The 16,382-nt window shown below is 41.0% G+C and overlaps 1 protein-coding gene across 2 annotated transcripts in view; it reads right to left on the bottom strand.

The window, feature by feature from the left end:
• Window positions 1-16,382, bottom strand: part of LOC137439418 (kinase suppressor of Ras 2) — a 110,552-nt gene that overhangs the window by 29,756 nt on the left and 64,414 nt on the right. For both annotated transcript variants that reach the window (XM_078768432.1, XM_068135154.2), the window contains 9 exons: window positions 16,151-16,251; window positions 15,030-15,213; window positions 10,835-10,876; window positions 9,176-9,245; window positions 8,910-8,979; window positions 7,731-7,919; window positions 7,230-7,411; window positions 3,727-3,823; window positions 714-847 (listed from right to left, as the gene is read on the bottom strand). In XM_078768432.1, the coding sequence (XP_078624558.1) occupies window positions 714-847; window positions 3,727-3,823; window positions 7,230-7,411; window positions 7,731-7,919; window positions 8,910-8,979; window positions 9,176-9,245; window positions 10,835-10,876; window positions 15,030-15,213; window positions 16,151-16,251 (1,069 nt within the window). The remainder of the gene's footprint in view (window positions 1-713; window positions 848-3,726; window positions 3,824-7,229; window positions 7,412-7,730; window positions 7,920-8,909; window positions 8,980-9,175; window positions 9,246-10,834; window positions 10,877-15,029; window positions 15,214-16,150; window positions 16,252-16,382) is intronic.

Genomic DNA, 16,382 nt, shown 5'->3' with positions numbered 1-16,382 from the left:
GGTGATATGAGAGGGGTAGCAAAAATAGCAAAAAGTTAACTGAAGTGCGGACGACCAGATGGACAGACATCCAGACATCACGATCCATTTTATAAGTCCATCTCTTCAAGAATCGAGATATGACCAAACGATGGCTAAAAGAGCAAAGCGAAATAAAACCAGGCCGCCTCAACCTCAACTAGTGTCATGACGTCAATCTATGATTATTTTGCAGACCGTGGACATGTTTCAGTAATTTGGCTAAAATTGTGATTTATGTCGTGTTCACCATTACACTCTTAAAAAAAAAAAAAGAAGAAAAAGCAATTGATTAAAAAAACCCAACATCGGTGTGCACTATTGGCAAAATAACCTGCAGATACTAATAAAATCTGAAAAAAAATTCCTTTATTGGTGGTATATATATAACCACCTTTAGAGGCCATTTTTCCCCGCAAAGCGGGGGTTGGCCTTTTCGGGCACCGTGGTTGTTGTTGTTTTTTTTTTTGGTCCCCTTTTTGAAGCAATGTTTTACGGCCGGATGCCCTTCCTGACGCCAACCCTTTTTGCCGCCTTTAACGACAAACAGGAGGAAGGGTTTAATGGGGGTTCAGACCTCTCCACCCCACAACTAAATAATAACATCATCACTATATTGAATGTACATAATCTCATCAATCGGTGAACATAAAATAACAAAAACCCAATGTGATGAAGCAAACCAAATTACCCACCTGCCATCCTGCATCACACCGGATATGCTGAAAAGTCCAAAGTCAGTGATGACCACCTTGCCGTTGTCATAAAATACGTTCTTTGACTTCAGGTCTTTGTGAGTAATGCCCTTGGCATGTAAATATCCAAGACCCTTGAAAGACAAATATATCTTTAAGCGATACTCATCAATGAAAACAAACACATTATTTCCTTATATATCTGTTAAATAGCGAGTCTCTCACAACAACTTAGTTTCAGGAATTAAATTAATGAATGGCATCTCGTGCAAAGGATGTTGCACTTATAGAAAGTGCAGGTGAAGAAGACCTCTCGACCCTTGTTAACGACGTGCACCATCATTCATGGGAAGAATAACTCATGTGCAAGAAGGACTATGTCCGGCCGGGCCTTTCACAGGATAATGTGCTTCAAGAGGTATATCACGATTGAAGAAGTTACAACAGAGTCACCACCTCAAAGTGTTTCTGTCTGAGCTGAAACAGACTGTTTTTGGCTGCGCTGTCATTGAAGATTCGCCGATAAGTGATGAAACCTGCACGGGCAGCTGCAGGGTTGTGTATCTTTGGGATTCTCATGTGCGTTCTCTTTGACGATGTCGTTACAGCTGTGGAGGGACTCTTGGAAGAGCTTGAAATAGCAAAGGGCTTACCTTGTGTAGCCTTTCTTGCTTGCTGTATTCAGCTTTCCTCGGCTAGAATAGGATGGCAGGAGTCGATTTATTTATATAATCCTAGCCACCTGGGATAATTAATTAGGTGAGAGCTAATTGGCGATTCCCTCCATTCACAGGTGAGACGTGTGAGTGGGTCTCTATCTTTCATATATACATGTATCAATATGGGGTTCTTTATCCATTTTATCCATCCATTTAGGTTTATCTTCTGCCAGCAGGGGCACATATGCCTCTGTGCGGAGGCATATGTGCCCCAGCTAGCCCATCTTAGCTGACTGTATTGAGGTTGAAGGGCTGAAACGGGATGACGGGATGATGCGGAGGACTTCGACTGAAGACACAGTCACTGAGGCACACTTGTGGCCAGGTGTGTTTTGGAATTGCATATATGTATGTGTATATACAGTCACGTGAAAAAGTAAGTACACCCCATGTAAAGTTTTGACTTTTTCAACATATTTCAACATCCAGCTATTTGATCTTCATTTCAACAATATTGATAGGTAAAGGTGATATAATATAACAAATATCATGAAACATTTACATTTTGTAGTCCATTGTATAATTTAAATAAACATAAATGCAAATTTCGCATGTGGAAAAAGTAAGTACACCCTTGGCTCCAATAGGTGGTATTGCCCCCTTTGGCAGAAACAACCTCAAGTAGGCGTTTCTTATAACTGTCTACCGGTCTCTGACATCGACTGGGAGAAATTTTTGCCCACTCCTCCATGCAGAATTCTTTCAGCTGTGTGATGTTTGAGGGGTTTCTTGCATGCACAGCTCGTTTCAAATCCCTCCACAACATCTCGATGGGATTTAGATCCGGGCTTTGACTTGGCCATTCCAGAACCCTCCATTTCTTTCTTTTCAGCCATTCCTTGGTGGATTTACTGGTATGTTTAGGGTCATTGTCATGTTGCAAGGTCCACCTTCGGTTGAGCTTCAACTTTCCGACAGATGGCCTCACATTATCCTCAATCACCCTCTGGTACAATGAACAATTCAAAGTGGCTTCTATGATGGTGAGCTGCCCAGGCCCTGATGCAGAAAAGCTGCCCCAAACCATAATATTTCCACCACCATGCTTTACAGTTGGTATCAGGTTCTTGTGGTCAAATGCTGTCTTTAGTTTTCACCAAACATGTCTTCTGGTACTCTGGCCAAATAGCTCTACCTTTGACTCATCTGTCCAGAGTACATTGTTCCAGAAGTACTGGTCTTTGCCGAGGTGTTCATTGGAAAACTTTAGTCTTGCCCTGATGTTCTTTCTGGACAGCAAAGGTTTCCTCCTGGCACACCTCCCATGTATATCAAATTTGTGCAGCCTCTTTCTAATGGTAGACTCGTGCACTTTGACATCAACAGTGGCAAGAGCTACCTGTACGTCCCATGATGACATTCTGGGGTTCTTAGAGACTTCTTTCAGCATCTTGCGGTCTGCTCTCGGGCTGAACTTGCTGGGGCGGCCTGGCCTGAACAAGTTGGCAGTTGTTTGGAATCTTCTCCACTTGTAGATGATCTTCCGGACAGTCGAATGATTGATTTCAAATTGTTTGGAGATCTTTTTAAAATCCCTTCCCAGACTCGTAGGCATCTGTAACCTTCTTTCTGAAGGCCTCAGAGAGCTCTTTTGATCTAGGCATGGTGATGCCACACACTTGAACAACAAAGAGCAAACCAAACTAAATGTCTGAGGTTTAAATAAGACAGGTTCCTCCAAGATCGTCTCTAACGATGTTCTAATCATTTGCACCTGAGCTGGTGCACCTGATTCTAATTTTAGGTATTTGAAGTAGTGATAAATGTAGGTGTGTACTTACTTTTTCCACATGCGAAATTTGCATTTATGTTTATTTAAATTATTCAATGGACTACAAAATGTAAATGTTTCATGATATTTGTTATATTATATCACCTTTATCTATCAATATTGTTGAAATGAAGATCAAATAGCAGGATGTTGAAATATGTTGAAAAAGTCAAAACGTGTGTGTGTGTGTGTGTGTGTGTGTGTGTGTGTGTGTGTGTGTGTGTGTGTGTGTGTGTGTGTGTGTGTGTGTGTGTGTGTGTGTGTGTGTGTGTGTGTGTGTGTGTGTGTGTGTGTGTGTGTGTGTGTGTGTGTGTGTGTGTGTGTGTGTGTGTGTGTGTGTGTGTGTGTGTGTGTGTGTGTGTGTGTGTGTGTGTGTGTGTGTGTAGAAAACATACCAAATGCACTGGAGTCAATATCACTTACATAGATAACACAGAACAAAAGTTCCAACAGCTTTCAGGCAAAGGTTGTGAGGTGGTTGGTGAAAGTGACACCTTTGATTTAGCAGACATAATGCCCTTACCTTTGCAACTTCTTGAGCAATCTGCCTGATCTTGTTGATGTCCAAGTTTGTTTTCGAGTCCCGAACGTAAGAGTAGAGAGTACGGCCCTTGCATAAACTAAAGGGAAAGAAATTCAGAACCTTAGTGCTTTATCTGCAAAGAAAAGCATGGCAATCACACTGAAAACTGACAGAAAAATGAACATATGTCACCCACAGGGTGAACCGTATCTTGCCATTTGACCTTGACCTTAATAATTTCGTATGGTGAATAGTATGTCTTCATGACCAACGCACATGAAATATTGAAAGATTTTGATGAGAACTGAGGAAATAATTTTTTCATGAAAATTCCGTTTTTTCGTCATGACGTCATCAAATGACGTCATAGCGTCAAACTGTTTACAGATCTGGGAAGCACTCATCAAGGGCATTCATATGAGGTATTACTCGATATGGTACCTACGATTTCAAAATTTGACCTTGGGGTCAATAATTTTCGACCTCCAGCGCTAACCATGAAGGTCAAGGCCGATCGCCACCAAAAACTAATCAGCTGAGCGCCGGACCATATACTAGATTCCCATGAAGTTTGGAGACGATCCGATCAAAGTTACTCAAAAAATTAGTGTTTCGTCGACCTCCATGATTGACCACAAAGTGACCTTGACCTTTGACCTTGACCTTCAAAATTTTGTGTGCTGAAGGGTATCTCTATAGGACTCTGATATGCGAAGTTACAGGAGTTTCCAATAATAACTGTGGTCTACAGAGTGATCTAAACGTGAAAAAAAATGATTAACCACAAACAAATGAATGACCTTCAAAATGACCTTGAAGGTCAAGGCCGATCGACACCAAAAACTAATCAGCTGAGCGCCATACCACACCCTATATACCCACCAAGTTTGGAGATCATAAGATCAAAGTTACTCAAAAAATAAGGGTTTCGTTGACCTCCACGATTGACCGCAAAGTGACCTTGACCTTTGACCTTGACCTTCAAAATTTTGTGTGCTGAAGGGTATCTCTATAGGACTCTGATATGCGAAGTTACAGGAGTTTCCAATAATAACTGTGGTCTACAGAGTGATCTAAACGTGAAAAAAAAATGATTAACCACAAACAAAAAAACAAACAAAATAAACATATGTCACCCACAGGGTGAACCGTATCTTGCCAAGTGACCTTGACCTTTGACCTTGACCTTCATAATTTTGTGTGCTAAAGGGTATCTCTAAAAGACTCTGATATGCGAACTTACAAGAGTTTCCAAAGGGAACTGTGCTCTACAGAGTGACCTAAACAATGCGAACTAAAGCAATACAATATACATGAAAAGTGCAGTTTTTTCGTCATAACGCCGTCAAATGACGTCACATTGTCAAACTAGTTATATGTTTGGAAAGCACTCAACAAGGGCTTCAATTTGAGGTACTACTCGATATGGTAACTGAAACTTGAAAATTTTACCTTTTGGTCAAAATTGAATGACCTTCAAAATGACCTTGAAGGTCAAGGCCGATCGACACCAAAAACTAATCAACTGAGCGCCATACCACACCCTATATACCCACCAAGTTTGGAGATCATAAGATCAAAGTTACTCAAAAAATAAGGGTTTCGTTGACCTCCATGATTGACCGCAAAGTGACCTTGACCTTTGACCTTGACCTTAATAATTTCGTATGGTGAATAGTATGTCTTCATGACCAACGCACATGAAATATTGAAAGATTCTGATGAGAACTGAGGAAATAATTTTTTCATGAAAATTCCGTTTTTTCGTCATGACGTCATCAAATGACGTCATAGCGTCAAACTGTTTACAGATCTGGGAAGCACTCATCAAGGGCATTCATATGAGGTATTACTCGATATGGTACCTACGATTTCAAAATTTGACCTTGGGGTCAATAATTTTCGACCTCCAGCGCTAACCATGAAGGTCAAGGCCGATCGCCACCAAAAAATAATCAGCTGAGCGCCGGACCATATACTAGATTCCCATGAAGTTTGGAGACGATCCGATCAAAGTTACTCAAAAAATAAGGATTTCAACATTTGACCTTGGGGTCAATAATTTTCGACCTCCAGCGCTAACCATGAAGGTCAAGGCCGATCGCCACCAAAAACTAATCAGCTGAGCGCCGGACCATATACTAGATTCCCATGAAGTTTGGAGACGATCCGATCAAAGTTACTCAAAAAATAAGGGTTTCGTCGACCTCCATGATTGACCACAAAGTGACCTTGACCTTTGACCTTGACCTTCAAAATTTTGTGTGCTGAAGGGTATCTCTATAGGACTCTGATATGCGAAGTTACATGCGAAGATATGCGAAGATATGGTACCTACGATTTCAACATTTGACCTTGGGGTCAATAATTTTCGACCTCCAGCGCTAACCATGAAGGTCAAGGCCGATCGCCACCAAAAACTAATCAGCTGAGCGCCGGACCATATACTAGATTCCCATGAAGTTTGGAGACGATCCGATCAAAGTTACTCAAAAAATAAGGGTTTCAACATTTGACCTTGGGGTCAATAATTTTCGACCTCCAGCGCTAACCATGAAGGTCAAGGCCGATCGCCACCAAAAACTAATCAGCTGAGCGCCGGACCATATACTAGATTCCCATGAAGTTTGGAGACGATCCGATCAAAGTTACTCAAAAAATAAGGGTTTCGTCGACCTCCATGATTGACCACAAAGTGACCTTGACCTTTGACCTTGACCTTCAAAATTTTGTGTGCTGAAGGGTATCTCTATAGGACTCTGATATGCGAAGTTACAGGAGTTTCCAATAATAACTGTGGTCTACAGAGTGATCTAAACGTGAAAAAAAATGATTAACCACAAACAAAAAAACAAAAAAACAAACAAAAAAACAAACATACAAGCTGACTAATACATCTTGCAAAAACTTCGTTTTGGCAAGATAAAAAACAGATAAAAAGGTAGAAATTCACACAGGAGAAGTAGGTAGTATGCTGCATACCCACTCCAGCTGGATGAAACATCAATAAAACCGACAGCAAAATCGATAGAAATCGCAAATCCCATGATTCCCACCGAAAGCAAAGGTGAAGGATGGCAAAACGTTCCACCAGGAATTACCCAATATCAAATTTTGAGTTTAAACCAGTCCATCCTGCACCAAGAATGGCAGGTATGATAACCATGCACATCGAGTTGCACTGCTCTATTTTCCTTTCTTTCCCTATTCCTTCTTTCATACTGTATCTTCTCCTTCTGCTTGTTGTTTATACTATTATGAGTAGTAATAGGCATCCACAACCATCCTTAACAATAATCCATTGTAAGCAGTTGGCAGTCCCAAACCACTACTTAGGTCACCTGCGATGCAATTTGTTATCATGTGCACGTTTCACAACCTTTAGCAGGAAACAAAAAAATGCTTCCATTAAATGGCACATCTGTACATTTGGAAACCATCGGCTGATCGTTAAGACCCCACACATGAAATGTTGTATTGAGGATGGTGAATAACCCTCCCACCTGGTGATGATGGCCAGGTGAGGCGGGTTCATGCAGGCTCCCATGAAAAGCACGACATTCTCATGGCGCGTCTGTCGATAGCCCATCACTTCACGCTTGAACAGCTTCACAAAGGCCTCATCATCACGTTCGATCTCTATGATACGGATGGCCACCTGACCATGCCAACGACCCCTGTAAACCTTCCACACACATGCAACATACAATTGGCATTGCCTTTAAGTAAAATTACAAATGTTATTACCTTCAATTTCATTACGCAAGGATGAAGTTAAATTAAGATGAAGAGTTAAGATGAAGGAAAGTGAAAAAGTCAAGCAATAGAAATGATAAAAAAGGTAATGAAGAAAAAGCAAAGTTTTTTAATGAAGAGAAAGGCAAGACCCAATTAATGAAAATGAAATCAAGAATGGCGAAGTGAGAAATGTCCACCAGAAAGTGAATTCAATTTAAGATGAGCAGGCAGACATTGGCTCAGGTTGGACACAAGCAAGCCGATACCTTTCCAAAGCGACCACGCCCGATGAGCTCATCGACAGTCAGCTGCTCATAGGGAATGTCCCACTCCTGAAGGAATATGGTTGTTTGACTTTGCTTCCGAGGCAGATTGCGCAGTTGAAGTGCATCAGGGAGGTCCTCCAGGTCATCTTCATCATCTTCAGGAGCCTCTGGCTCAGGGCTCATCTCAATCTAATTCAAAAGCAGCAACATCTTTTGTTTGGTCACATTTCCTCAATTGTTATTTTTAATGTGTATTGTCACTGCTTGACACATCCGTAATTGCACGCTGATGGTAAGGTAGTACAAGAGGTCCATTCAAAGTTACCCTTAACTTTTTGTTCCAGGAAATTTGAAGGCAAAGTGCGGGGAAAGACACTTTTTCGAAGGTATTCCTTTGCAATGAAGAAGCATTTGTCTAATACTCTAATCTGTGCGGTAATGCTTTAATGACACAAGGAAATAAATCTTCAGGACGGGCGCGTGGCCATTTTTAAAAAAGAGTCATGCTCTGCGGATGTTCATCGAGTGGTTCCTTTCCATCACAACGGATGTTGGCATATATGGACTATACGATGAACCCATGTGTGTGTTGGTCTGTTTGTCAGCAGAATAGCTGGACAACAGGGGCTGCTGGAATTGCCAAATTTGGCACAGAGCCGTGTCCTGTGAATGTCTCACATGAGTTCAGCTTTGATCTCATAGGGAAAAATATGAAATGAAATTTAGTGCATGACTACCTAAGTTACTTAGGTGCGTGAGTATCGCGCACGAGCCATAGGCCGGTGCATGAGTATCGCGATAATCACGTCTGTGTGTACAATATGAAGCTCTGTGCCAACTTGACGATTCTAGCTGCTTATATTGTCGAGTTATTCTGCCGACAGACAAACAAACACGCATACATGTTGATCACGATACTCACGTGCCAAACTGAGAAGGAAGAGCGTAAAAAGAGTAAGAAGGCACAAAGAGCTCAAGAGACTGAAGTCGAGAGGGACAGGTGAAAACCTTATGACTAAAGGCCCAGCAAAGCTCATGGTTGTATTCAAATCAAAAACACTTGCTATCAGTGATAAATTGAAGAAAACTACAAATGCAATTGTAGCACAAGTTAAAAATTTGAACAATTTTCGACAAAGCAAACAATCTTTAAAATGGCGAGTTGGAGAAAACATCCACCTCAAGTGTTGGTAGAGTGAGGTTCCTGGGTGACTGCGGAAGTATCTTGTTCTCCTCGACTGCATTAATGCTAATGGGTGCACAGACACGGAATAATCCGTTATGTAAAGCATGCACGTAATGTTAGGCAAATTCGCTTCTCTCACTAGTTCTGCTATCTTCATCTTTATAATGCAAGCATCAATATGTTTCTAACATGAATTACCATCACAAGAAGAGTCATAAGCCTTTGGACCACTGTTTCAGAATTTCCCCCTTTTGCTTACTCTGATTGTTCCGAAATTACGGGATGCAGGATCACTTGAGGGGGCTGCTTGTGAATCTCCGGAGTGACATCTACAGAGAAAATATATACAGTATGAACACTAAAGACTTCGTAAAATAAGATACCGCACGGAGTGTTCAAGAAAATAATTCAACTGAAAGAAAATAATGATTTTAAAGATCAAATAAAAACATCCAGAAGGTTAGCGCCATTGAAGCAGTCTTATACACCACCCTTATACACCACCTTATTTAACATGTCCAAGTACAAATTCAGTCATTTGTATTCAGTCAATCAGTCAAATTCAGAGGTGGGTCTGACAGTCATTTCCCCACGATTTCTGAAAAGATAAAAAATATATTACCTGAATTTGAGACAAAATCCCCCTTTTCAGCCTCTTATAGGGGGGGATCCAAATGGGGATCACAACCCCATGAGACCTTATTGTTCTGGTGTATCGTACCAAATTTGGTACATATCGGTCATGTCATGTGAGGAAAATATGTTTTAGTGAATGAGGGATTAGGGGAGGAAGCCCATGGCCCCCTTTCCAGGGGAGATACAGCCATGGGGGGCACAACCTGAGGTTAGGGCAGGGTCACTATGCCACATGGCCAGTTTGGTCTGGATCCAGTTGTTGGTTTCTGAGAAGAAGAGTTTTGAATGAAATACCAATATTTGAGGCAAACTAACCCTCCATCCCCCCTTTTATCCTCTTTATAGTGAACGCAACCGCATGGGGAGCACAACCCCATGAAACCATGCTGTCCTGATGCATCGTACCAAATTTGGTCAATATAATCGGTCGGGTAGTTTGTGAGGAGATCTTTTAGTCAAATGTTAATGGACGTACGTACTGAGGGACGGCCGGACACCGGGACCTACTCTGAGGTTACTTAGGAGAAACAACGTAAACATGTGCATTTGAGCTGGTTACACATCTTTTACTACTCCTCTTTAGATCTTCTTTGGAAGGTCACTTCCCCTCATTATAATAGAAGGTAGCTTATGTAATTTCTTTCCATAAGCAGGCTGTCAAGACAGATCCACCGGACAACAGACCAGGACATGGGCAGATCCAAATGGGGAGCACAACCCCATGAGACCTTACTGTCCTGATGCATTGTACCAAATTTGGTCAATATTGCTCAGGTGGTTGTGAAGATGTTGTTTTAGTGAAAATGAGGGATTTGGGGAGGGGCCTGTTGCCCCTTTTCCGGGGGAGATACGACAATAAGGAGCACAAGTTAAGGTTTGGGCAAGGTCCCGATGCTTCTTGGCAAGTCTGGTCTTATTTCAACTGTCTGGCAGTTTCCAAGAAGATCTTTGAATGAAATACTAATATTTAGGAGAGGATGTTTGTGTCAAATGTAAACATACGGACGACCGGACATCGGTATCCACTCAATGAGGTTATTTCCAAAAATAACCTAATAAAACTGCAGTGAAGTTAGACATTCACAGTGCGGAAAAGAACACACTTTTGCAACATCTTGTGATGTCACACAACCAACACAACTCCCCCATTCATATATATTTGTGGGATCTGTATTTTGTTGATTAACCTATTTTTAGGCACAATCATTAGAACTCCTCCAAATACAGAGAAGTTTAACAATGTCAGGTTACTTGTTGTAGCATGTTGTTTGAAAGCACTCACCAGGAAAAATGAACTGCTGCTTATGTTGGTAGCAGTGTGTGGCTGGTTGAGCGAGCAGGTGAGGATAGCAGGAGGAAGAGGATATAAATCAAGACATTTGTAAATCAAGACACACACACACACACACACACACACACACACACACACACACACACACACACACACACACACACACACACACACACACACACACACACACACACACACACGCCACCATTTAGATTAAGGACCTCATCAAGGGCTGTCAATGACAATGGTCATAACTCAGCAGGAAGACAGTGTTAAGGGTGTAGTACTGGTGAACAGGTGCTTTTTTTTTTTTTTTTTTTTTTTTTTAGCTGAACAGTTTCCTTATAGTCTTATAAACAAGAATCATGCTATTAGAGGTCATAGAAGTACCCCTAAATATTGAAAAATTCAAATTTCAATTCAATTCAATATAATATTTTGCATGAAATTTGTTATAACTTGGGAAATGCATCATTCTTTTGGGCTGAAATTTGGACAGGATATTCAGAATATCACTTCCTTTAAAATGATGAAGGCTTTTGTTTATAGGAGTAGCCATTGTGGATTTATTGAAGGACAACCAAGTTTTATCTGGTAATTGGCATAATTAGCTAATTAGTGAACATTTGACATAATTTCACAAAATCCTCTCATCAGGTAGTAGAGTAACACATGTATAATACATGTACCAAGTTTTGTGTGAAAAGAATGATAGGTGAAATAGAAGATAGAAGTAGAAATGTGTTCTTTGTTTTTTATTGAAGGTCTAATTTATGCAAATTATATGCATGTAATATGACAAAGAAGCGTTGAAACTGGTCTGAGTTAAAACCAAGATTATATCTTTCAAGAAAAACTGAAAATTAGATATTAACTTGACTTTGTTTTTGTGTAAAGGCCTCTCAAAGGTACCGATGTAGTTTTCTCAATTTTTCACCAGTACTACACCCTTAAGGTACCACTGTTTGTGAAAATCATCCTTCACATGCCTCACGATAAACAAAACATTTTGATTACCTTGGTCATGCTTATAAATCAAATGGGACCTGCCCATGGGCTATTTATAGTGCAAGTAACATGAATACTAAGGTCAAAACAAGCATCAAAATACAATTATAAGAAATTTAATTTGGAAGGGCAAGGTGTGAGATATCAAGAAGGGCAAGGTGTGACATATCAAGAAGGGCAAGGTGTGAGATATCAAGAAGGGCAAGGTGTGAGATATCAAGAAGGGCAAGGTGTGAGGCAGGGGCACCAGCCAATGGGGAGAAGAGTACTCCATAAAGCTGTGAATGAAGGCCTTGCAGGTTGTCAAAAGTTCAGACTGGCCAAGGAAAGACCTGAGGCCAACTGGAAAAACCAACTGGCCAAGGTTCAGACTGGCCACAACGAAGAATGCCCAGTCGGCAGCTGGCTTTGGAGGCCACCTTGGAAATATGTCTGCACAAGAAAGATCGTCGCTCTTGGAGAGGGCCCTCCGGTTTGAGTGACTTAACCTCTTCAAGTGGTTTGTTTAGGAAGTAGATGGGAGGGTTTGCCAGACAGTCCTTTCTGAGAGACAGGGTGAGAGTCGGATTTGTCAGGGTTGAAAAACATATTCTAAGTGTTGGACCAAGTCCTGATTCTATCAAGACCTGTAGAGAGGGAAGAGGCTGCTGCCTGCCAGTCTGAAGGATGAGAAATGATAAGCCAGAGGGTGGAATCATCAACAAAGAGATAGGCAGGATTAATATGATCTTTTCTGGCTTGCCTCAGGATGAACACTGGGGTTGCAAAATTCCCGGGAATTTTGAATGCGGTAAATTTCCACCGGGAATATTGGGAATTTTCGGAAACTTTCAGAAACTTTGAGAATTTTCACACAATTTGAAATTTTGATGTGAGAAAAAGATGAGGGATATTGGATTAAGGTTCTCTGGTTAACTCAATAATGTTTTTTTAAGAAAAAAGAAACATGCTTCAATAGTTTTAGCACTAAAACTACTGATTGTAAGTAATCTAAACATTTTTATTACTTACTGAACTGTGAAACATATCATTACACATTTTTTACGACATGTGTAAAAACAATACACATTATGCCCATGAGTCAACAAGCACTGGAATAGTATTATACCCCAAATCACACGTGATTAAATCTTATTCTTGAAAATCACATTTGTTAAAAGTTACAAACATTTTGAAGTCTTATTCTTGAAAGTTTTTATCAGTTACAAACATTTTTATCTCAACTGTTTGGATAAAATGTTCACCTACACAAACAAGGTTAAAATTTGATTGGTCAGTAGAATAATAGATGTTGTTTTGAAAATTACCCAGGGAAAATTATTGGCATTCATTAAAAAAAAAAAAACACCTTTAGAGGCCATTTTTCGCGGGGGTTGACCTTTTTCGGGAACCGTGGTTGTTGTTGTTTTTTGGTCCCCTTTTTGAAGCAATGTTTTACGGCCGGATGCCCTTCCTGCCGCCAACCCTTTTTGTCGCCTTTTACGACAAACAGGGAATTACCAGTGAACTGGTACTCAATTAGCCGACCTCGGAAGGATGACAGGCTGAGTCAACCCCCCTGGCGTTAATTCAGCGATCGACCGGGATTCGAACCCAGGAGCCTAGGATCCTAAGCCGGCACCCTAGCCGCATTCATTAATATATATTAAATAGTTAAAGAGCATATGTTTTGTTTTGCAATTAGCACTGGATGGGGGAATTCCCATGGCTCTGACTGTATCTAATTATCGACCTTACAAAATGATAGATGAGAAGGGGGTACACCAAAATGGCACATTCATATTCTTTAAGACAGAGACTTTCCAGACAAATCACAAAGTAAATTTGGGAGCAGTTCACATTAAATCATGACATCATCATTTGAAACAAATGTTACCCTGTATACACTGTGTATATAGTGGTACATCATTCGCACATATCCTATATTTGAGCCAATTAAGCTATATGAAGGCTCTAGCCAGCCCACAAATCATGTGAAAACTCTTTTATTTATGTGAAGAGTAGTATAGAACACAATAATGTTGTTGCTTTCTAACAAAAATAACATTATTTTTCCATTTCTAAGATAAAATGAAAATTCCCAAAATTTCCAACCCATTGAAAATTCCCGAAACTTTCCATGGAAAGTTTCTGGAAAGTTTCCGACCCTTTGCAACCGGAATGAACACACACTTGTAGTGAGAGTTACAGAACGAACAAAAGTTACCTCCTGCCAGGTTAGCTTTCCATGCTGAGAAGGCAAGATGCTCAACTGCAACTGCCTCCCCACAGGATTCAGTGTATCAATATCTAGAGGATGAATAAGCTGGTGCATGAGAGAAAGTAGACTTTCCTGAAAGTACTCCCAGGTGGAATCTCTATAATGTTTTGTGTAGATGGTGGTCCAATCCTTTTGTGAGAAGGCAGATTAAAGTCCCTGCCAGTTTAAATGTGCAAGTAGCCATACACTACGTCATTGAAGTTGCTCCCTTAATAGAGCCTGAGAGATAAGGAGTTTAAAGAGTCATCATCATTGGGTGGTGGAACACCACACAGACAAACATTCGTATATAGTTGTTACATGCGGATATATGTAATATGTTATGTGCAAAAGTGGGGTTGCAGATAGTTATATGCAGTCATAAGTATTCCAGAGGTCTTGGAAGGGTTTTGTGAGGAAAATGGTATAAATATACAGAAACATACCACTTGACATTTCAAGAACATTCCTCAACATATTATTATTATTTTTTGTTCAAGTGCTTTAAATTACAGTGTGGCAATACAGTGGTGTAAGCCTGGTGTTGGCTTAGCGGTTCGGGTGCCGGCTTGGGATCCTAGGATTCTGGGTTCGAATCCCGGTCGATCAATGAATAGGAACGCCAGGGGGGTTGACTCAGCCTGTCATCCTTCCGAGGTCGGCAAATTGAGTACCAGTTCACTGGTAATTCCTTGTGTGTCGCAAGAGGCGACTAACAGGGTTGGCGGCAGAAAGGGCATCCGGCCATAAAAACATTACTTCAAAAAAGGGGACCAGGGTGCCTGAAAAAGGCCAACCCCTGCTCTGCGGGGAAAAATGGCCTCTAAAGGCGGTTCCAATACAGTGGTGTGTGACTGAAATACTATTCATATATTTACGAGCAACAACACAATCAAGAACAAGGAATCTGAAATACAAACTCAACAAAGCCATAAATACCTGGAAAATTAAAATGTTGCTTTCCATGTCGGATGGTCTGTGGTGAAGGATGAAGGCAAGGTGATGGTGGAGTGGTGCTGGAAGGGTTTGAGATGAGATGTGGTGCAGGGGATGATGGTGTCGACGACGTTGTGCTGGACGGGTTGCTGCTCGAATCCGGTTGGTAAGGCACAGATATCTGGTCCTGGATGAGTATTGAGCACAATGTAATACACAAACACCAATTAAAATGAACCATTAAAGTTGCTTCAAAAGGTAACACTGTAATGGCAGAAAGACCTATATAATAAAGCAGGAGCGTGTGTGTGTGTGTGCGTGTGCGTGTGCGTGTGTGTGTGTGTGTGTGTGTGTGTGTGTGTGTGTGTGAATTACTCCCTCAGTTTTGGGGCTAGCCCTGCCAAACTCTTTGTGGAACTTATTGGGGGCACAAGCGGGTGTCCTAAGGTGGATGGGAGGTTTCATAAATTTCTCAATACAATTATGATTTTGAGTTGTCACCCGTACGAAACTACTCTCTCTCTCTCTTCACATTTAAACACATTCACGGGTTCGGCATTTGCCGCATGTGGAACCATTCCGCTGGTTCGGCAATTTCTCAATACAATTGAGATTCTCATAGTTTTTCACATGTAAACACATTCACGGATTCGGCATTTGCAGTTTCATCATCGACCAGCTTCGTGAAATGACGCGAAAGTGAAAAGGCACGGGAGGCACGTCTGCTTTGGTTGCGGACACGAGCTCAGGAGGGAGAATAGGGATGTGCTCTCAAGCAGGTGTATAATATAATGCAGTTGGCAGGAGGAAAGGTGCAGACCTAAAATGAGGTAGAAAGGTGGTGGCGAGGGACGTGAAAGAGTGTTGTAAATTTTAACCGAAAATTAAATTGAAATTCTAGTTATTTCTTCCATGAGCCTTGACCTTGTATACAAATTTTTTAAAAAAAAATAATAATAATAAAGTGTATTTTCTCGTTTATTTAGCACTCTTGTGTGTCATTCATATAATTTTTCCAATTAAATTCCGAAGTGAGAGTTTCATTGTCATAAATGTTACTAAGTCTTCAATCAATATCGTAACATCAAGACTTACAAAATAAGTCAGTAAGTATGACAAAGTACCTTCTCACGAGGCAGCGTCTTACTCTGGTGGAGATCAAGCATTCGGCGAGGACGTCGGTTGTTCATGTCACATGGCACAGATTCTGTCCGCTTGAGACAGGCTGTTGTAATATCAACAAGACAAAAACACAAACACGAGAAAGAGCTTGCAGTGTCCTCATGGCGGCTCGTCAATAGTTTTCAATGATCGAATGCAGTCATCTTCGATGGATTCATGTCCATTGGAAAACAG

Source organism: Myxine glutinosa, chromosome 14, assembly GCF_964187855.1.
Source record: "Myxine glutinosa chromosome 14, kmMyxGlut1.1, whole genome shotgun sequence".
Taxonomy (NCBI): domain Eukaryota; kingdom Metazoa; phylum Chordata; class Myxini; order Myxiniformes; family Myxinidae; genus Myxine; species Myxine glutinosa.
This window is presented reverse-complemented; position numbering and strand designations above follow the sequence as displayed.